Source organism: Cibotium barometz, chromosome 5 (assembly GCF_041138505.1).
Source record: "Cibotium barometz isolate CiBa-2024 chromosome 5, ASM4113850v1, whole genome shotgun sequence".
Classification (NCBI taxonomy): Eukaryota; Viridiplantae; Streptophyta; class Polypodiopsida; order Cyatheales; family Cibotiaceae; genus Cibotium; species Cibotium barometz.
In genome coordinates, this window is record NC_141050.1 from 56,400,132 (window position 1) to 56,422,777 (window position 22,646).

At 47.1% G+C, this 22,646-nt stretch overlaps 1 protein-coding gene across 1 annotated transcript in view; it reads left to right on the forward strand.

Annotated features, from left to right (window-relative positions):
• Positions 1–22,646, forward strand: part of HCF106 (Bacterial sec-independent translocation protein mttA/Hcf106) — an 86,807-nt gene that overhangs the window by 23,491 nt on the left and 40,670 nt on the right. The window contains exons 2-3 of the mRNA XM_086798621.1: positions 15,898–16,028; positions 16,148–16,207. Coding sequence (XP_086654747.1) covers positions 15,898–16,028; positions 16,148–16,207 — 191 coding nt within the window. The remainder of the gene's footprint in view (positions 1–15,897; positions 16,029–16,147; positions 16,208–22,646) is intronic.

Below are 22,646 nucleotides of genomic sequence, written 5' to 3' on the forward strand. Positions count from 1 at the left end.
ACCCCCAACGGGCACTGCAGCATCCCTCCACCGGGCTCCCATCTCCCGGTGAGCTGCCTCCCAAAACACCGGCCGGAGGAGATGACTATGACAAGGTGCCACTCTAGGCTATATATGGCTCTTCAACTTCCCATGCTTCCACTTATGGGATAATCCAAGGTACCTTCTAGCCATAGATCACAAGCTCGAAATCGCCAACCTTCCAACAAATGCAAGGACAAAGCGACCAAACGTTGGGCAGAAGTGCGCATAAGCTTTTGGTGACTTTGAAGCTATCTTCGAGAGAAATACACCGGCCCGAGACTGAGGGTAGGTGTGTTGAATACTCATGAAGAGACTGAGCTTCTTTGCCTTGGGCTGAGAGCACAAGTATAGCTGTAATTATGCACAGGCAAGAGCCTAAGCATACATGCTTGTTATCTGATGATAATCTCTGATCTGTACGTGCATATTTTGGGACCGAACAGGTTGTGCCCTTTTGTATGTCCATATGTTGCAAGTTGGTTGCCCCTTACTACTGTTGGCCAGCATTAAATGCTATGATTGACATTAAATGTTAGGCTGGTTGCAACAATTGCTCACGACTAGCATAAAATGCTAGTCGGCTGTCTGTAGGGTGGTCGGGTGGCTGCCAGACCTAGCCGACTGGGCCCAAGACCTCTAGGGCTTGGCCGACTGCTCCTTAGCCTCCAGATATGCTGTTGGTTGAGCCTAAAAGTGTCTAGGGGGTTGGCTGTCAGAATATGCAGCGCAGATGAAGACAAGATCTGAAAAGACTAGAGCAAGTGCACAACAGAAAAACGGAGAAATGAAGAGAGAGAGAGAGAGAGAGAAGCGTATAACTTTGTTATATGCACGAGAAAATTTCGGATACACGATACCAAGTGTGGGGAGGCAAGGGGCCATTTTATATGGCCCCAGATGACCAGTCGGCCTGCTGAAAAGCAGCCGACCACCACCAGAACAGCCACGACCCTCTCCCTTCTCTAATCGGCCAGCATCGCTCAGTCGGGGGCAGCAGAGTCAGTCGGCTAGTATTTGGATCAGTCGAAAGGCACAGGACAGCCTCCCACACCAAGCAAAAATAGGGAAAAATATGGAGAGTGGGGAAAAATGAGAAAACACCTAAATCGGGCGGGCACACCCACAACAGAGACCCTGGTGTAAATATACAAACAGGAGATGATTGCTAACACCCCCTCCTCTTAGCTCCTGGATGTGGAACCAACCCCAGTGAGCTGGAGTGCCGCCGGAGCATAGCCTGAGGTAGAGACTTCATGAAGAGGTCCGTCGCATTGTCCTCCGTCGAACAATAAAGAAGCAAGCTGTCACCAGCCAAGATCTTCTCATGAACAAAGTGATATTGTATCTCTATGTGCTTGGTCCGGGCATGGAAGACCGGGTTTCGAGCAATAGCTATACAGCTCTGTTTATCACACTGGATGACTGTGGGCTCCTTTTGTGGAAACCCAATCTTGCCAAGAAACCTCCGCAGTCACAACCTCGTAAGCAGCACCACAAGTAGCCCGGTACTTTGCCTCTGTCGATGTCAAGGCAATAGTTGACTGCCTCTTACTGCTCCATGAAACTGCTCCTGAGTCGAGGGAAAAATTGTAGCCTGATGTGGATCTCCTCGTGTCTGGATCTCCTCATGTCTGGATCTCCTCCCCAATGGAGTCTGACTCCATCCATCAATCCCCCTCCTGTGTAAAAGAGTCCAAGATCCTTTGTACCCTGCAGATACGCAAGATCCGCAATCTTGCGTTCCAATGAGACTTCAACGGCGTCTGCATGAATGAGCTCAACAGCCCCACAGAAAAGCTCAAGTCCAATCTGGTGTTCAGCAACCAGATCAATGAACCAACCAGCTTCCGGTACAGAGAGGCATTAACTGGCTCACAAGGATCATTCACTGTTGGCTTCGTGTTCGGGTCCATCGACGACGTGATAGGCTTGCAGTTCTCCATCCCAAAGGCCTCAAGCAACTCATGAACATACCGCTGCTGAGAGACAAAGAACCCTCTTTGGGTCTGCGAGATCTCCAATCCCAAGAAGAAGTGGAGTAAGCCTAAGTCGGTCATCTCAAACTTCTTTGACAAGGCAGTCTTCGTCACTCTAATGTGCTCCACATAACTGCCGGTGAGAATGAGGTCATCCACATAAAGGATGATTAACGTGACCATGCCGCGTTCCCGAAAGAGATATAGGTTGGGATCTGCAACCGATCTCTGAAATCCAGTCCGGAGAAAGAAGGAATCAATCTTGTGATTCCAAGCCTTTTTAGCATGTTTAAGACCATACAAGGCCTTCCTTAACTTGTAAACCATCTCTTCTGATCTTGGAACCGTGAAGCCTGGAAGCTGCTCAACATACACCTCCTCCTGGAGGTCACCATTAAGGAACGCGGATTTGACATCCATATGATATACGGGCCACTGCTGAGAAGAAGCAGGAGCAAGAACGGTCCAAATCGTGGTCATCCTCGTTGTCGGTGCAAAGGTATCCTCATAGTCGATCCCTGAGCGTAACCCTTATCCACAAGTTTGGCTTTGTGTTTGTCCATCGACCCATCTGACGCATACTTGGTCTTAAAGACCCACTTGACACCAATGACTGACCGTTTCGACGGCCTCGGTACCAACTCCCAAGTGTTGTTCTTCTCAATGGCATCCATTTCCGCCTGCATGGCTTTCCTCCAAGTATCTTGTGCAAGGGCTTCCTTGACGGAAGTGGGCTCTTTGTCCCGCATGATACGAGACATCAAAGCATAGTTTACCTGTAAGAGATGACTTTTATCACGGACTTTGTGCGATCTTCGAGGTCTGTCCTCTGTGGTCCCATTCAGAGGGAAGCTCCACAACACTTGACTCCTGAAGGGTGTCCACTAACCACCTGGGTACTCGAACAGAACGCGGAGCCTCTTGCTATTGTGGGGACTCATCTCCAGCTGCGGGCTCAACCCCCTGAACTGATTGAGATTGTCCAGGTGGAACAATAGATTGGGAACCATCATCAGAATCCTCTAGGTCTCCAAGAAGTGGCGGCTTATCAACAGTGGAAACCGGAACATGCTCATCAAAGACCACATCCCTGCTGACAACAACCTCGTTCCTCTCTAGATCATATAACCTGTATCCCTTGGAAAGAGAGTTATATTCCACAAAGATAAGCTTTTGGGACTTTGAGTCGAGCTTCCCCCTCTGCTTCTTCTGAATGTGAACATGTGCATTGCTCCCAAACACACGGAAATTGGAGACATCAGGTTTCCTGCCAAAATATGTCTCAAAGGGGGGTCATGTTCGGTACTGAAGTCGTCTGAGAACGGTTGAGGATATGGATAGCCATAGACACAGCCTCTCCCCAAAGCGGACGAGGAAGATCACGATGCTCCAGCATTGTCCTCGCCATCTCCACCACAGTCCTGTTCTTACGTTCAACTACTCCATTCTGTGATGGCGAACCTGTATTGGCCAGCTCCCTCTTGATGCCATGTTTCTCACAAAATCTCACAAAAGCATTAGAAGAAAATTCACCTTCTTTGTTAGCCCGGAGAGTCTTCACCTGCAAGCTAGACTCTTTCTCCACCATCACATGCCACTCCTTGAACCGAGCAAAAGCGTGGTCCTTCTGAGAAAGGAAATAAACCCATGTGAATCTGGAACAATCATCAACAAGCAGCATGAAGTACAAAGAACCTCCCAAGGATGCTGTCTGCATAGGTCCACACAAGTCAGTGTGTACCAACTCCAATGGTTTCGAAGCCCGCCTGGAAGCTTGCTTCGGAAAGGATTCCCTGTACTGCTTACCACGTATGGAAGAATTGCAGCGTCCTTGCCTGCTACCAACATCTGGCAAGCCAACCACCATCTGGTCTCGGAAAGCTCGCCGCAGTGCATCCACACTTAAGTGGCCAAACCGAAAGTGCCACAAGTCACCAACCTGAGAACCTGTCAAAGAGGAGAGTGCGGAGAGTTTGTATATACCATTCTCCACACTGCCTTCCCAAACAACCTGGCCAGTCTCGCGGTCCTGTAGAGCAACAGAATGCTCCTCAAACTCCACCCGGAAGCCAGTCTTGCATACCTCATGCACTTACAATAGATGAAAACCAAGTGCTGCAAACCATACAGACCACACCAACAAGACAACAAGCATGTTAAGATCTTAATCGGCCCATTTTGACCATGTGCAGACCACAGGGAATGTGTAGAGCACAACATTCTGACCATGTGCAAAAGACCACATGGATATGTAGAGCACACTATGAGAATACCAAGTATATAGAGATTACATAGAGCCTATTCCAACCTATGTAGAGAATACATGGCACACCTCGAGATGATGACCAACTATATGCAAATCACATATAGTCTAATCATATGCTTGTTGTATGGACCATGTAGACCACATGAGGATAACCCTAACCGTATAAAGATCATGTATAGCCCATCACCATAGTAGACCGACTATATGGAAATCACATGTAGTCTGATCATATACTTGTTGTATGGACCATGTAGACCACATGAGGATAATGATGACTTGTATAAATATCATGTGTAGCCCATCACCATAGTGCACGAGAGGAAGGCTTACCCCCTCTGCCATCGAGAATGATCTCCATCCAGCTCTCACTGTGTATCGGAATTGTGGAATTGTCGCCAATGAAAATGCGACCTGACTGCCGTTTCAGATCCAGAAAGAAGTCATGCGAAGGAGTCATGTGCCGTGAAGCACCACTATCGAGAATCCATCCCCGAGTATCCTTTGCGGTGAAGCCAACTGCCTCCTTGCTCGAAGAAGATGAAGTATCTGAGTCCATCATCTCTAAGTGCACAAAGGCTGGAGTCTTTGCAGCTGAAGCTGAAGAATCAACACTCTTCCAAGTCCTCTTGGGACACTTCCTCCAATAGTGGCCTTTCTCACCACACAGTCATTACAGGTCCTCTCAGCCTTCAGTTTCTCTCGGTGTGAGTCGGGCTTCTTCTTAGAAGACTTCTCCGATGAAGCCTTCCCGTTGCCCTTGTTGTTGTTATTCTGGCCTTTTGGCCGTTGGCCAGTTAAGGCCTCCGAACCTCCGCCTTGTGGAGGGTTCGTGAATCTTTCTTCTTGGTCCAAGACCATGGGCACAAGCTCCTCACATGTGATGGTGCTGAGCTTGCCATTGGTAATCAACGAAGAGTAAAAGGCTGAGTACTGAGAGGGCAAATGTGACAGTAATGTTATGGCCATATCCTCTGATGATATCTCTTTCCTAGCCTAGAGCTCTTCCTGCTGAAGAGCTTGCAGCTTGTTGATGTGCTCCCGCATCGTCGATGACTTTGTAGGATTCATCACCGGCATCTGAACTTCCAAGGAGATCCTCTTCATGGGCGATACCTTGTTGTAGAGAGAAGCCAAATGCTACCAAATACGTCTGGCCAGCGTCATATGCTTGATATGATTGATTACCTGTGGTGTGCAATTGAGGAAGATGGAAGAATGGACTTTGGCATTGACACGATCCCATAACTGTGCATGTGCTTCTCGTTCCTTCTGAATAGAGGGTAACTCCCCTTCCTCTAACTCCGGCCGTGGAACCCCAACAACAATGAAGTCAGCAAGGTCGTAAGACTCCGAAACAGATTCCATCATTACCTTCTATATGCCGTAGTTGTTCCCGTCCAATTGACCACTGGTAACGTGGGGAGTGTTGGGATCTTCACGTGCTGCTCAGCCATCTCAAGTAAATCTGCCATTGCGGGGTGTAACTGAAAAGGGAGGGTGGGTGGGAAAAATGAAGAACTAAACCTACAAGTGGCTGTCCAACAAATCAGCCCGCCTTCCGCTTGCTTCTCCTTTTCCCGTACGGCCCAAAACAGTCCTCCAATCAGCAACACAAACAGCCCCCCTCTTGCTCACACAGTTCCCAAGATCTTCCAAGAGTCTAGAGCTCTGATACCATGTCAAAATATGCAGCGGAGATGAAGACAAGATCTGAAAACACTAGAGCAAGTGCACAGTAGAAAAACACAGAAATGAAGAGAGAGAGAGAGAGAGAGAGAGAGAGAGAGAGAGAGAGAGAGAGAAGCGTATAACTCTGCTATATACACAAGAGAAAATCCCGAATCCCGGATACAAGACACCAAGTGTGGGGAGGGAAGGGGCCATTTTATATGGCCCCAGATGACCAGTCGGCCTGCTGAAAAGCAGCCGACAGCCACTAGAACAGCCACGACCTGCTCCCTCCTCCAGTGGGTCAGCAGCAGAGGAAAGTTAGGGGCAGTAGAGTTAGTCGGCCAGCATCTGGATCAGCCGACAGGCACAAGACAGCCTCCCACACCAAGGAAAAATAGGGAAAAATATGGAGAGTGGGGAGAAATGAGAAAACACCTAAATCGGGCGGGCACACCCACAACAGAGTCTGGTAAAGGATGGTGAAGGCAATCTGGTTTTTAAGAAATTGATTCGTTGGGAAGGCATGGAAGATTTAAAGAAACCTGACTATATGCATTGATGGTATCAACAAGTGTGTCAAAGGCCCTAGTCCTGCGGGCACCCGCCGCGAGTTTCAGAACAGGTTGTGTCTTTTTATATGTCCATATGCTGCAAGTTAGCGGCCCCTTATTGCTATCGGTCAGCATTAAATGCGATGATTGACATTAAATATTAGGCCGGTTGTAGCAATTGCTCTTGACTAGCATAAAATGCTAGTTGGCTGCTTGTAGGGTGGTCGGGTGGCTGCAAGACTTGACCTGATTGGGCCCAAGATCTCAAGGGCTTGGCCGACTGCTCCTTAGCCTCCAGATATGTTGTCAGCTGAGCCTAAAGGTGGCTATGGGGGTTGGTGTTAGCAGTCATCTCCTGTCCCTACCATATTACTTAGTAGGGAGTGAGGGCCTCTGTTGTGGGTGTTAGCCTAAAGGTGGCTAGGGGGTTGGTGTTAGCAGTCATCTCGTGTCTGTACCATATTGCTGAGTAGGGAGTGAGGGCCTCTGTTGTGGGTGTGCCCGCCCGGTTAGGAGCTTTCTCCATTTTTCCTCATTATCCATGTTTTTCCCTATTTTTTTTGGTCATGGGGGATTTTTTTCTGTTGGCCGACTGATGTGTTGTTGGCCGAGTTGATCTTGTGTCTGGCTGATTGCTATTATGGTGGCCGATTGAACATATTCCAGTCGTGGGCCCATCTTGGGGCTTTCGGCCCAGCCGCTACTGGTCGACTGGCTGCCCCAGGTAGTATATATTGATGCCTTGCCCCCCACACCATTTTGTACTAGGTCCTTTGTATATAGTAGAGTTTATACAGCTTCTCTCTCTCCTACAGTTGTGCGTTTTCTTTCTTACAGCAGTTTGTCTCATTTCGGTTGCCCATTCTGACATGGTATCAGAGCCCCAGGTGGCTTGAAGCTTGGAGACAGTGAAAGCTTGAGGGTTTGCTGTTTTTTGGTGCTGATTGGAGAATTTCTTGGTTGTTCGAGTGGTGAAGCGGGTAGAAGGAAGCCATCATTGCAGGACAGCCACCTCGCATAGCAGTTGCAGCCTTTCTTCAATTTTTTTTCCTCACAAGACCTTGTGAACCCCCGAGATGGCATATTTGCTCAAGATGGTTGAGAAGCATGTAAAGATTCCCACCCTCCCGACATTGGATCAACAGTTGGACGGGACCAACTCTGGCATTTGGAAGGTAATGATGGAGTCTGCCTTGGAGTCTTATGATTTGGTTGATTTCATTGTGGTTGGAGCTCCAAGGCCAGAGTTGGAGGGGAGGAGCTTTCACTATTTACTAGGAAAGAGCGGAAGGCTGAGGCACAGTTGTGGGATCGTGTCAATGCCCTTGTGCGTTCTTTCATCTTGCTTAATTGCACACCCCAAGTGATCAATCACATCAAACATATGACGTTGGCCCGAGGGATTTGGCAGCACTTGGCTTCTTTGTACAACAAGATATCATCCATGAAAATAATTTTTCTTGGAAGTACAGATACGAGTGATGAATCTTGCAAAGTCTTCGACGATGCGAGAGCTTATCAACAAACTCTAGGCCCTTCTATAGGAGGTTCTTTAGGCTAGGAAGGAGATATCTTCAGAGATATGGCCATCACTTTGCTGTCTCATCCATAGTTGTCACGGTATGAAAATACGATACCGTATGGGAATTTTTGGTACGATATGAAATTTTTGGATACCGTACGATAAAATACGGTTGTTTTTTTAACACTTACAAACTATGGAGCTTCAAGCTTGAATGTGAGGGAAGGTTGGGGGGGGGGGAGGAGTCTACAGTGCTTGAGGAACCAGAACATGGAGATGTGTCTCTCCCGGTTGGATCTCCCAGTTGTCTCCAAAAAAGAACCTGCATGGGTAATGCAATACCAAACGTCTCCCAGTGTAGCGTTTATGACTAAGGGACCGTCCTTGCACAAATACAAGCAGTGCATCTAGGGTGACAGGTTTAGGGACTCCTCTCTAGATCAAAATGGCCATGTCCAAATCTTCTCCCTCCAACATTACTTGAGGATCTGGCTATCTAGCCTACCTATACCAGGGATCTCCAAGTGATGTAGCAAGATTCTCTCATCCTACCTATCAAGTGTACACTACCAGTCTACGTTGCCAGATTTTTTAGGTCTCTCAACAACCCCATATGGTATACTGAGTGGACATGAAAGTTGCGAAGTATTGCGGGCATTTGGGATCTTCGTTAAGCACGATTTCATTTTTTTTAGCATTTGTAATTTTTTTCTCAAGGCGGTGGGGGGAGAAAAGAAAAGGAAAAAAAATCGTACCATACGAAACCATACGGTACTTTACGAACCGTACGGTACGAATGGGTTCATACCGGTATATGAGAAACAACTATGGTCTCATCTTGCTCCTCAGTACTCAGCTTTCTATTCTTCTTTGATCACTAGTGGGAGACTCAGCACCATTACATGGGAGGAGCTTGTGCCAATGGTTTTGGACTAGGAAGAGCGGTTTACGAACCCTCCTAGTATCGACTATGAGGACATCTTTCCACCGACAGCCAGGATGACCATGATTCGGACAGTTCTTGCCCTTGCCTCTTCTCAGCAGTGGCCCGTGTATCAGTTGGATGTAAAATCTGCATTGCTGAATGGTGACTAGCAAGAGGAGGTGTATATTGAGAAGCCTGCAGGCTTTGAGGTTCCGGGATTAAAGGGTATGGTTTCCAGGTTAAGGAAGACATTGTATGGTCTTAAATAGGCTCCTAGGGCTTGGAATCAGAAGATTGATTCTTTCTTTCTTAGAAACGGTTTCCAAAGACCAGTTGTTGCAGATCCGAACTTGTTTCACTTTCGGGAACTCGGTATGGTCACCTTGATTATCCTCTATGTGGATGATATTATTTTCACTGGTGGTCATGTGGAGCACATAGGTGTGACGAAGGTTGCCTTGTCAAAGGAGTTTGAGATGACGGACTTTGGCTTACTCCATTTCTTTTTGGGATTGGAGATTTGACAGACCCAGAGGGGGTTATTTGTTTCTCAGCAGCGGTATGTTCATGAGTTGATGGAGGCCTTTGGGATGGAAAATTGCAAGCCTATTTCATCTCTTATGGCCCCGAATACCAAACTTACAGTACATGATCCTTGGGAGCAGGTTGATGCCTCCTTGTATCGGAAGCTTGTTGGTTCATTGATTTGGTTGCTGAACACCAGATTGGACTTGAGTTTTCCAGCGAGGTTGTTGAGCTCATTTATGCAGACACCTTTGAAGATTCATTGGGACGTAGGATTGTGGATCTTGCAGTATCTGTAGGGTACGAAGGATCTTGAACTCTTCTATGACATTGGAGGGGGAACGAAGGACCGAGTCAGTCTCCGATGTTGAAGTGACTCTGAATTGGGAGGAGATCCAAACACGAGATCTACGTTAGGCTACGGATTTACCCTTGGCTCAGGAGCTATTTCTTGGAGCAGCAAGTGGCAACCAAATATTGCCTTGTCTGCTATACTGAGGCAGAGTATCGAACTGCTTGCGAGGTGGTGTGGTTGCGGAGGTTACTTGGCGAGATTGGGTTTACACAAAAGGAACCCACAGTCATCCAATGTGATAACCAGAGCTGTATAGCTATTGCTGGGAACCTAGGCTTCCATGCTCGATCCAAGCATATAGACATATACTATCACTTTGTTCGTGAGAAGATGCAAGGCTACCCCACCTTGGGGGCTACCTTGGGACTTGCCTTAGGGTTGGCTCCCCTACATGTAATGCACCTAAATGCCTCTAATGCATGCTACTGCTATGGTTGACCTCTAGATGCATCTGAATGATGATCTCCACAGTGGGTTAAGGGGACTGACTTGACACTCTAAGGCTAGGAGACTGACCTACGTAGCTCGTGCCTAACATGTCCCGGACTAGGCTCACAAAGGGGTCACGGCATACGACAAAATTACCCTAAAAGGTATTACTTCTGAACATGATTCTTGCACTGTTGATGAGCCAGTTTGTCACCGCATAACACAATGCATGGGTGCACGTGACATGCAGGCGGTAAAACATTTCTTGAGAAAACAAGGCCAAGCATGCAAGTATGCCATGCAGAAGAATTGTCATGTGCATCCCGCACTTGGATGCCACGTGGACATATTTGTAGTGCTAGTGCAGGACCTGGAGTGGAAATTGGTCCCTTGTGAGTCCCAGCTTGGGACAAGTTAGCAAGGGTTCCACTCTAAGTGCCCAAGTTTAGGTCCAAGTTCAGGTGTAGAAGTCTCGTACATGGTCTTGATGAGGTATGGAAGTCCCACACATGAAGTTGTGCCAATTTGTAGTGTGAGTCACCCTTTGGAATGATGACAAGTGTTCCGGGCATTGATAGGCTTGTAGTCAGATGCAAGGCACCTGATGAAGCATGTAGATGCATGTAGAGTTGCATAGAGTGTAGGGGCCATGGGTTTACCCATGGTGCCCAACACTTGGGCCATGTGGGGCAGCCCATGGTCCTGTTAGCATATATCATCTCAAGTTGGTGGGCTTTTTGGTGATTACGGGGGCCATTTCTATACTTACTACTTAGGCATTCCCCATATTTTCCCTCAATTTTCACCCTATTTTATGGGCCTTTGATGTGGGTTGCCCACCCTTTTTATGGAGCTTTTACTTATTTTCAGTTCATGTAGGAGACTAGGAGGCAGTCAGCCAGCTCATGTAGGAGTATATATACATGCTGCCCGCTTCCTCATTTATTATCATTCCTTGACCATTCTTGATCCCTTTGGTGAGCACCTTCAACCCTTTGCCTATGGAGTCCACTCCTCGCCTACGGGCTGGTTGTATCCACTCTTTTCTTAAGGATTAGTGCATCAGTGTTTTGCTGTTTTCTCTCTTTTCTCTCTTGGAGCTTCAGCGTTTTTGTCATTTGTCTACATCTTTCTGCTGCCCTCTGACATGGTATCAGAGCCCAGAGGCGTCTAGACCTGGAATTGCTGATTGGAGGCTGATTTTCTGTGTTTTGACGCAAACTTGGTGGCTGTCCACAGTGTTTCAAATCTGTGTTTTCTTCTCCGGAGGGGCAGATCTGTGTTTTTTGCATTTTTGTCTCCTCTCTACTCTCTTTCTATCCTGCCCACCCTCCCTACAAGTGCAGAGAGCAGCTCTTGGGCTGTTTTTGGTGGCTGCGTTTTTCAGAGGAGGTACATCATGGCACTCATCCAACCTCGGGCGGTTTAGATACCCACTCTTTCGACTTTTCCTTCAGATGCCAAGATGGATGGCACAAACTACGACATCTGGAAAGTCGTGGTGGAAGCAGTCTTGTAGACTTACGATCTTCTGGAGTTCATCACTCGACTAGTCCTCTGGGCCAACCTGGACACCGTAGAGGATGAGGATACAAGGGATGCCCTTACGCATGAAGCTGCTCTATAATGCGGAGCACCAAGCAAACATAGGCGTAGTAGGCGAAAGATTGCCATCATCCGGCTGGGTGCCCCCCCACCCAAACATCCCATGAAACCACCAATAAAGGTGGGGGGATGAGGGGAGACCAAGGGGCGTCTTGCCCTAGATAGACGGGTTAAGCTGACCCCAACCCACGATGTGGGATAATAGACTGCCACATGGTAGCGTGAGAAGCGGAGGGTAAGAATCCATTCCAACACCCCCTTGGATGTGATGCCGAAGCCAACGAGGCTCTGATATCATGAAAGAACGCAGAGCGTGGAGCACCATGCCAACAGAGGTGTAGCACGTGGAAGATAGCCATCATCTGGCCGGTCCCCCCAAACATCCAAAACCACCAATGGGGGATGAGGGGAGACCAAGGGGCATTTTGCCCTATATAGAGGGGTTAAGTTGACCCCAACCCACTATGTGGGATAATAGACTGCCACATGGTAACTTGAGAAGCAAAGGGCAAGAATCCATTATAATGCTCATGCTCGGTCATTCATTCTTCTCAACTCTCAATCCTTAGTCATTGCTCACATCAAACGGGATACCCATGCTCATGTTGCTTGGAAGAGACTCCCTGACATCTATGATTGGATGACACACATGAAGAGAGTTTCTCTGGAGCTTCAAACGTTGAAGTTGGTTCTACTTCCATGGAGGATCACGTCAACAAAGTGGAGTCATTGCGATCTGAAATTTTTGGGTGTGGGAAGGAGTTTTCCAATGAGGATATGGCCATCCGGCTACTTGTGCAATTGCCCCTGAAATATGAGAGCTTCTATTCTTCACTTCTTACCTCAAGACGGATGCAAACCATTTACCTAGGATGAGTTGGTGCCTATGGTCCTTGATCAGGAGAGCAGATTCAGGGATTCTTCTTCAAAGAAAGGTACTCAGGCTTTCATTGGACAGAGAGGGGGGCAGCCTAACAAAGGCAAAGGTGGGGCACCGCTTTCTAAGGACTCTAAGGACTCCAAGGATGCAAAGTCGAGGGGGTCTTCAACTTCCAATTCTTCTGGCAACTAAAAGATTTGTGATTACTGCTCCAAACAGGGGCACTTATGGCGATGTGGGATTTGGAAGGGACGTCAAAGGACAAAGGGGCAAGCTCGTCTGCCAAAGTTGTGGAGGAGTTAGCTTTCGTCACCCTGATTGATCTCGACTCCGAGACTCCCCCTCCAGTGGTTGAGTAGGCTCTTTCTTCTTGTTCCCACACATCACATGACTTATCGCAAGGAGTGGCTTGATGAACTGCAGCGACGCCGCAATAGAGTTGCCATTGGAGATAACTCTACTGTCTTCATTCTTGGTGAAGGGACAATGCTTCTCATTCGAAGTACACCTCGAGAGTGCTATATGTGTCTGATTTAGGATTTCATCTCCTTTCTATACATGAGATTTGCAAATTGGGCACTAAGGTGGAGTTTATGGAGGCTCAATGATCATTCGGGACTCTCTCACTCATAGTTGTTTGCGAAACTTGTCCCGCTCATGAGGTAGGCAAATAAGGTGAATTTGGGCATGTTCCTGGATTCATCTAGGTATATAATTCAGCCGTATTAGTGGACATGCAGATTTCACATTGTGAAGTCGTTCGAGTTGCGGCCAAGTGATATTGTGTGTATTCTTTCTATCTTTAGCGATGCATTTGCCCTATCAACTACTTATTTGTTGTACTAATTCTTTCTGTTTGCTACTTCCCTTAGTGCTAGGCTTCATTATGGCTGAGTCTGCTCTGCACCTCCGGAGGTTTGATAGAAACTTAGTATGAAGGGCTTCGTGTGAATATATGCTCTTATGTGTGTGTGTGTGGAGTGCGTGTGTGAGAGCATATCTTGATACAGAGTCCTACACCCAGACGTTAGTGGGGACGTCGTAGTATCTAGTCTATACTATGCATAATGGAGTTGATAGTTATATAAGCTTGTGGGTTGACTACCATGAGTATATAACATGCACGTTCCTAAAAGGTGAATTTGGGCATGTTCTTGGATTCATCTAGGTATATAAAATACGGTACGATACGAAACTATGCAAATGAAACTAATGTGAAACAATTTTTTTTAACGATCTTTTTTTGTGACCATTTTTAATGTCCTTAAAAAAAAAAAACTTTTTTATGGCTTTTGGGTAATGGGGGATTTCTACCTTGCTTGCAAGCATTCTCTTCTCTCTTATATAAGCTTTGTCAATGCTCAATACTCCTCATCACTACTAACTAGTCTAAGGTCTTGACTCTTCATAAGTCCATTGCTCAACTTTCAAGCTTGAACTTTGAAGCCTCATTGCTCAAGCCACCTTCTCTCGACTTTGCATCTTTAAATGTGTATGAATATCTATTTTTCGAGTGTTTTTTTAAAGTGGACCGTACCTCTATCGAACTTATTCTTCTGAAATAGAAGTCCCGTGCAACTATGTGAGTCTCACTGACAAGATCCATTGGCAAGGCATCATGGACCATGGCCTCTACAAACTCACGGCTCTTTACTCTCACACAGGTATTTGCACAGGCGATCTTTCTTTTCCGGGGAAAAAATCCTTCTATTAGTTAACAAAAAACATGCCCAGAAGGGCTAAATACAACCACGAGAAGGGCCAGATACAGAAGGCTGCTCGAAGGCGGCTAGCCTTCCATGAGAGCCCAGTGGCGAAGAAAGAAGGAAATTGGAAGCCCGTCCTCCCTTGGGCATTTTCCCCTAGGGAGAGCCGTCAATAAGAAGGTCCGGACAGCGGGGGGACCGCCTCTATCGTGTGCCGCCAACCAAACCCTCTCTCGTGCGTCCACCACCTGTGGGGATAATGGGACACCCGTGAAGACGGATCTGAAAAAAATATGTGGCAATGGCTCTCACATGGGGGGGGGGGGGGGGTGTCTCAGAAATAGTAGCTCTGTCTTGGCCACACAACCTGCGAATACAATCTCTTTGCCTATGAGGGTCTCCAATCTCAAAGAAGTCCCCCATGACTCTATCTCTAGCTTGGGCCCAAACGGAGGCGCTGGCATGGTATCTGTAAGCCGACTCTCGATCCACGAGCTATCGGGGGAACTCTCCCGAAGATGCTGGAGAGAAGCAAGACCCCTTTGAAGGCTCCTCTCCTGCTCACAATCTATTATGTGCTGTCTCATGCAAAAAGCTGCTAATCTCACCGAGGCCCGCATCCAAGGTGGATGCGGCATAACTTGAGATAAAATCCTGTCCCTCCCATATCTGCTCTATCCTACAGATCTCAAGGTCCTGTATGAGACTGTCTGGAATCCTAGTGCTCACATGCTTGTCCTGCCTCGAGGGGTCCTCCAAGGACATAATAACCGGAGCATGAGCAGAGAAAGTGGTACCCGGCAAGATGCCAATCATGCCCCCGCGACCGCAAGCCCACTCATCCACATAGAATCTATCAAGTCGAAAGAGGTTGGGGCTTGTGCTCCTCCTATCAAACCGCGAGAAGCATAGGCTCCCGGGGTTGCGCCCAAACTGCCAAGGGTCTTGTCCCCTAAGTGCCAGGATCAACTCCTCCCAAGCAGTACTCCGTGCCTGAGACTGTAGCTGTGCCTTTTCCAAGTCTGTCCCCTGCTGACTTGATCATGTTAAAGTCTCCACCCATGCACCGAAAGTCAGCTTGAGGAAGGGCCTGACGGACTGTACTCCAGAAGGTGGCTCTACCTGCTGCGACGTTCGGTGCATAAACATTGAGGAAGCCCACTCAGTCCTCTCCAATATAGTGATCCATGGAAAAAGTAACTGAGAAAAGGAAAAATGATGTGATAACAGCATGTGACCTTGTACGGGAGAAACTAGCCATGATCAACTAATAAGGATGCCCTCAGCCAATATGGATTCGATGGGGGGGAGAGAGAGAGAGAGAGAGAGAGAGAGAGAGAGAGAGAGAGAATAAAGTTTTCTTGATTAAGTTGATGTTATTGCATTGCTCTTACTTTCAATTGAAAGTTTTTACTAGATTAAGATTTTCAGATCATGCTGAATTTCTGATTTTTGAGCACAGATTGGTTAACATTTTCAAAAAGCAACACTCGAGGTGTTGTTCAGGCCTCCCTCTTTGGGGTTGGTGCACCGGAAGCTCTTGTAATAGCTGTTGTTGCACTTCTAGTCTTCGGTCCTAGAGGGCTTGCAGAGGTTTGAGCATTTGAATTCTTGTATTTTACCAGCATGGTCTTGGTATAAGATTGAGAATGGCTAAGAATTCTTCATAGTAGACGGTCTTTATATAGCACTACGAGCATTATTCTTTCCAGGTTGCTCGCACACTTGGGAAGTCATTACGGGCTTTTCAACCCACCATCAGGGAACTCCAGGTTGGCCTGATTCCCTCCCTCATGTTCTGATGTTTTTTGACAATTAAGAGTTGATCTATTGTTTTTTGGCAGTAAAATAATACAAAAGCACTAATTTAATTTTCTTTAACTTCAATAAAAAAAATATTTTGTGGTAAAAGGGGATCTTGTCACTTCCATCCATAGTAACAGGGGACGCCTGTCCCAGGCCTTGGGGACGGGGGAACGCCGTGCCGGCCTCCCTTTCACACGGGGACGCGTCCCTCTGCAGGGGGGACGTCCCATGTCTCATCCCTCATCAGGGGACGGCCGTCCCCTGTCAAGGGACGCCTTAAACTTGTGGGACGGCTGGTTGGGGACGGGAAGGGAAAAAAACTTGATCGCCTCATTTTATGTGCTCTCCAGAGTCCAGACTTCGTCTCTGCTGTGACCTGTCACCTGTGCACTTGCTCTCCTCCGTCTCTCCTCTTCCATCTCTGCTCTCCTCCGTCTGTGCTGTTGTGCGCTTTCCTCCGTCTCTGCTGTCACCTTTGCAGACTTGCTCTCAGCCTCTCCTCCGTCTCTGCTCCTCCATCTCTGCTCTGTAGCGTGCAGTGAGTGCACAGCAGGCTGCAGCACAAGTTCTTGCCACGGCCCACTACTCCAGTCTCCATCTAAGCTGCCCAGGCCCCAGGCCCCAGTGCCATCAGCGGCCAGCCTTCAAAGCTCAAAGTTCAATCATAATGGCCTCTTCCTCATGAGCACCAGCAGCCCGTGTTGGGGGCAAGGGTTTAAATTGGTCTTGGTGGGAAGAGGTGAATGCCCAGAGACCAGGAATTGGGGGAGGTTTACGTCAATGGCGCTGCAAGTTATGCCCATACACACGAACAAGTGGGGCAAACAAGGTAAGAGCTCACATTCTCCATGAGTCTGGGCATGAGGTGCAGTTTTGCCCAAATGTAAGCCAAGAGAAGAGGACGGAGCTCTTAGAGCGGGCTGCAGCACAAGCGTCTCTCTTTACAACAAGGAGGGCGGGACGTCCTGTGGCAGTTGACCCCGCAGCATTTGTCAAGCCACCTGTATTGGAGGCATGTAGTAGAGGCTCTAGAGCTTTTGCATCAACATCAGCTAGCCATACATCGTCCACACCACATGCGTCCTTTAGCATGCCATCCACAGTTCTTACACGTCGACAGAGCACCCTTGATCAGAAATGGGATCCCAAGAGAAAGGAGGATGTTGATACGGCAGTGGCTCGCTTATTTTTTCATGATCATATTGCCTTCCATGCTGCCAGATTGAGTACTTCAAGGTTATGGTGAGGAAGATTGGCGAGTATGGTCCATCTTACACTCCCCCATCCTCAGAGACCTTGCGTACCACTCTTCTTGAGAGAGAGAGGCGTGTTGTAGAGCAAGCTACAGAGAACACAATGCATATGTGGAAAAAGAATGGAGTCTCTCCCATCGTTGATGGATGGAGCGATACACGAAAGAGGGCTATCCATGGGGTAGTGGCCTATTCTCGAGGAGAGATGTATTTCATTTCATTGCATGATGCATCAAGGACTTGGAAGAGTGTTGATGTGCTTGCATCAGAGTGGACAGAGGCAATAGAGTTTGTTGGTAGTGACCTTGTCATGGGATTTGTTGTGGATGGCGAGGCCGCCAATAGGGCAGCAGGTGCCATTGTTGAAGGGATGTATCCACATGTGATAGTGTCATTTTGCATGGCACATTGCCTCAATAATTTGCTGAAGGATATAGGGAAGTTGCCTTGGATTGTGCCCATCATTGAGAGGGTAAGTCACATGGTCACTTTTGTGTTGAATCATCAATTCTTACTACATGAGTTTAATAAGAAATCAAGCAAGTAGCTCGTGAAGTACTTGGAGACATGGTTTGCATATAACTTTCTAATGTTGGGCCGGCTGAGTAGCCGCATTGAGGCAGGTTTTCATTAGTGATGAGTTCACTACATCTCCGTTAGCCTCTACTACTGGAGGGTGGAAATGCAAAGATGATGCTGAAGATCTTGAGTTTTGGGAGCATGTACGTCGCATTGATGCAATGGTGCAGCCCATAATGCATTTGTTGAGGCTTGTGGATGGCATGAAGCCATGCATTGGGAAAGTGTATGAGGCCATGGACAGGATGATTGAGCAATTGAAAGAGCTCATTAAAGAGCAAGAGCAATTTGATCATGATGACGAGGATGAGGACACTCTCAAGAGCAAGTATGAGATGGTTCAGGATTTTTGTGTCAAAAGATGGAATGCATATCATTCTCCTTTGCATGCAGTAGCATACATTTTGGACCCGGAGTTTCAAGGCAAGGGTCAAGAAAATGATCGAGAGGTGAATAGTGGTTGGCGGATTATCTTAGAGAGATTGGTGCCAAAGCCTAGTGCAAGGCGCAAAATAAGAGACTCCCTTGTAGAGTATAGATCTTTTCGTGGCATGTATGGTTGCCCCGATGCACAGGAGGATCGGACTCGGGTTGGGGCAGCTTTGTGGTGGGAGGATTTTGGATTAGATGGACTAGAGTTACAGCAATTGGCTATTCGCATTTTCAGCCAGGCTGTGAGCTCCTCTTGTTTGGAGCAACTGTGGAGCTCCTATAGTCACATTGCATCAAAGAAGAGAAACCGCCTTGGCGTAGAAAAAGTCTGTGATTTGGTTTTTGTAAGTGCCGGCTTGCGTATGTTGGGCAAGGGGGTGATTGCAAAAGCTGATCTTTTTGTGGAGTGGGAGCAGCAACAAGAGAAGGAGAATGAGCAGGTTGAGGTCACAGAGATTGATGCTCATGACAATGAGGCCAGTGTTTCCTTCAATATGGATTTTGATTGATTAGCGCAACGCCGTAGGCTTCAACCTTGCATGTCACATGTGCATCTCATCCTTAAGGGCCCTCTACCCAAGCTATATTTATGTAGACATGGTTTATTTTCTAGTATCTTCATTCTAGAGATAGTAGACTATGGCAGGCACTATGCTTCAGCCGTGATTCTCGACAGTTGTATTGTGTTTTGTATACACAGTTAGCAGTACACTATTTTTGTAATATGAATCATAAATTGTGTCATTTTGTGTGCTTTCTTTCAAAGTACTCAAATGTAATATAAATACTTAACATATTATGGACATATCGATGCATTTTTTGTGTACCGTCCCACCCCCCGTCCCCGTTCCCTGCCTCCAAGTGTTCCCCATCCCCTTCCCCTTCCCCTTCCCCGTTCACGTCCCCCGACCCATGTGACTATGCTTTCATCCTGCACTTGGATGCCATGTGGACATATTTGTACAACAGGTGCAAGACTTGGTAACTTGCTCTTTGTCCGCTGTCCGCGACGAGTCAACCAAGGATCCACTGTAGAGGGTCATGATCAGGTGTGCATGTCCTGCACATGAAGTCAATGCATGTCCCGTACGTTTGTGTAAACCTCTAGAATTATGTAGAGGTGTATCGGGCATTGTATTGGGAAGCTCATAGATGAGGATTGTACTTTGATAAATGACTTTCAGCACCTTTGATCTTATTGATGTATAGCACTCTTCAAAGCCAGTCTCCTAAATCTAGACTGGTGCCTGTGCATCCGGCTAGAAGCGCGTGGCTCCTTGCAGCTCTGGACGCAAGGGCGGTACAGGCGGTGACTTCCTTAACTCATCTTCACAAGAATGTGAACTTCAGTATGTATAATGGGGTAAACTTAACATCACTGCTTTGTATTCTTGGATTCATCAATTTGAAGCTTATTTTGCTGCGGGTAGTAAGTTGGATGTGGATGAAGTAGTGTTAGCTACTAGCTAGTGGCTACATTGAGGGTGAGGCCATTTCTTGGTGGACTCATTGGGCCCAAGCCGATTCCCGTTTCGGAGTTTCCACCTATGTATGGGACCAGTTTGTCACCAACCTTAAGACGCGGTTTTTACTGGCTCAATATCTTGAGTTGCTCGACAACGAGTTGAGGGGATTGTGCTAGAATGCCTAGCTAGTTCTCAAGTTTGCCAACAAAGTCACTTACTTGGATTTACAGTTGAGCAAATATGAGGAGGACTCAAGAGGGCAGTTCCTTTATCGTTTAGACACGCAAATCCAAGAGGATGTGTGTGTGTGTTTGAACCGTTAACCTCCGAACAGGCACTCCCGCTTGCGTAAATTGCCGTAATGAAGTATAACGGTGGACTTCCCAATCACATTGCCCAAGGTAGTTACTGTAGGTGGCAGGTGCTAGAACCAATTGAGGTCTACCCCAAGATAGAGCACAGGAGCCTCTGGCTTCAAGAACTCAAGTGTGTCGAAACTTACTCTAGACCAGAAAGCTTAGGCCGGTGAGACGGGAGGTAAGCTTAGCCAAGATGAGCATACCCAATATAAAAAGGAGGGAAGATGCTTCTATTGTCATACAATAGGGCATACTTCTAAGGCATGCCCTAAGAAACTCCCTGACCAGACCGCAACCCCAGCCTCGACAGCTTCAGTGGTGAACCACGCCCCCACATAGACCTCTCAGGTGCCTCTAGTTCTTCGGCTCTCAGTTCCACGATTGGTGCCATTGTAAGGCGGGAGCTCGAAGATAAGTAGGAGGGCACTCATGATCTAGAGTATGAGCGCAACGAGTTGCTCAAGATCGTTGGCTACATAGGTGGCAAGAGAGTCGTCTTGGTTGACATTTGCAGTATGGAGGATATGATTACGGAACATCCCATTGACTTCTGTAGAGTTATGCGGGATTTCATTGTTGTCCCTCTTGTAAAAGTAGACATAATCCTAGGGATTTGTTGGTTTCACAAGTTCCACCTAGATATTTCCTGGGAGCGGAAAACTTTTCAGATTCTCCGAAATCTGTCCAAGGCTCGTGTGATCCATCAAGTGTGAGCTAGTGATACCTAATGTTCCGCTCATAAGCCAAATGTAGTCTAAACGAGAAATGCGTAAAGGTGCACATTGTCTGGTGACCTATGTTCAGACCATCCAGACAGTTTTCAATGCTTCTAAGTAGTACCGGGTCCTACCTGACCGGTTCCAGAAGATTTTCCTTTGGGACAGTCTCCCTCCCAAGCCCCCCTGTCTAGACTCGAGGATCACAATATAGATCTCCTCCCCGGCTTGGAAGCACCATTTCACTTGAGCAAGGGTATGGAATTGGAGTTGGACCGCCAACTCCAAGAATTGTTGCAAGCAAGTTTTATACATTCAAGTGTCTCCTTTTGTAGCACCGATTTCTTTTTGTTGAGAAAAAGGGTGGATTATCGTGCTTTGAACAAGCTAACAGTCAAGAAAAAGGATGGATCGTGTAGAGTTTGTGTGGATTATTGTGCTCTAAATAAGCTAACAGTTAAGAGCAAGTTTCTGCTGTCTTGGAATGATTATATCTTAGAGAGGCTTAATGGAGCCAAGGTGTTTTTGAAGCTAAGGTGGATGAAAAATTATCATGATGCGAGTATATGCAAAGGTAGTGATAGAAAGATGACGAAGCTCAAGAGAGAGACAATGCTCAGATTGTTGCATGACTCAATAATGATTAGTGTGACATGTGAGGGGTTCTGACCGTCGTAATCACAACCTTAGTCTACACTTAACTGCACTTAATGATGTTTAAGAGACAAACAGATAGACAAGTATGTGTCAATGCAATGCAGCTATATTAAATGAATGAATGATGTTACAATGAAGATCCAAATGGATCTGTAAGACTGAATATGCTGCCTATATGCTAAATATGCGGGCTGAACTGCTGATTATGATGCTGAATGCTGTCCTGAAGATGAAACGCAGATCTGATGGGCTGATGATGATGCGTTTGCTGAGGACGAATGCTGATGTAGATGCGTTTACTGATGATGCTGCAGAGATGATGCGTTAACTGAAGATGCTGCTGAGAATGATGCGTTAACTTATCTGCTGATGGGAATATGCTGAAACGCTGCTGATCCAAATGAAGGATGCGCTTCACTCTGATGATCCCCTGGTGACTGAATGGATGATGTGCTGAATGGAGAGGCTCTGCTATTTATATGGGTGAAAGGATGCTGGTCGGCCAGATGCTGTAGTCGGCCAGATGCATAACTCCCATAAAATACTATAATACCATAAAATGGTAGTCGGCTGCCCAAAAATGCATAAAAATGCCTGATAAATGTTGGTAAAAATACCTGATGAATCTGTGATGCTAATGATGCCATAATGATGCCATGTCACTGTATACCTGACTGGTGTGCACGTGACATTCCCCGCTGCTAAACTGTTGCTGGGTGATACCTGGCAACCTTCGACTCTTCTGCGATCCTTCTCCTCCGAACCACTGCCCCCTTCTGTCTTCTGCTGGGACTGAGGCCGTCTGCAGGAGTGAAATCCTTGAGCCAAGATGCTATGTACTACGGGATCTGAATGGCAAATACCTGAGTCACCCCTGACCTGTTCCTGGAAACCTTTCACCTACCATCTCCGTCGTACCTGAAGCTCTGAACCTCCTGAGGCG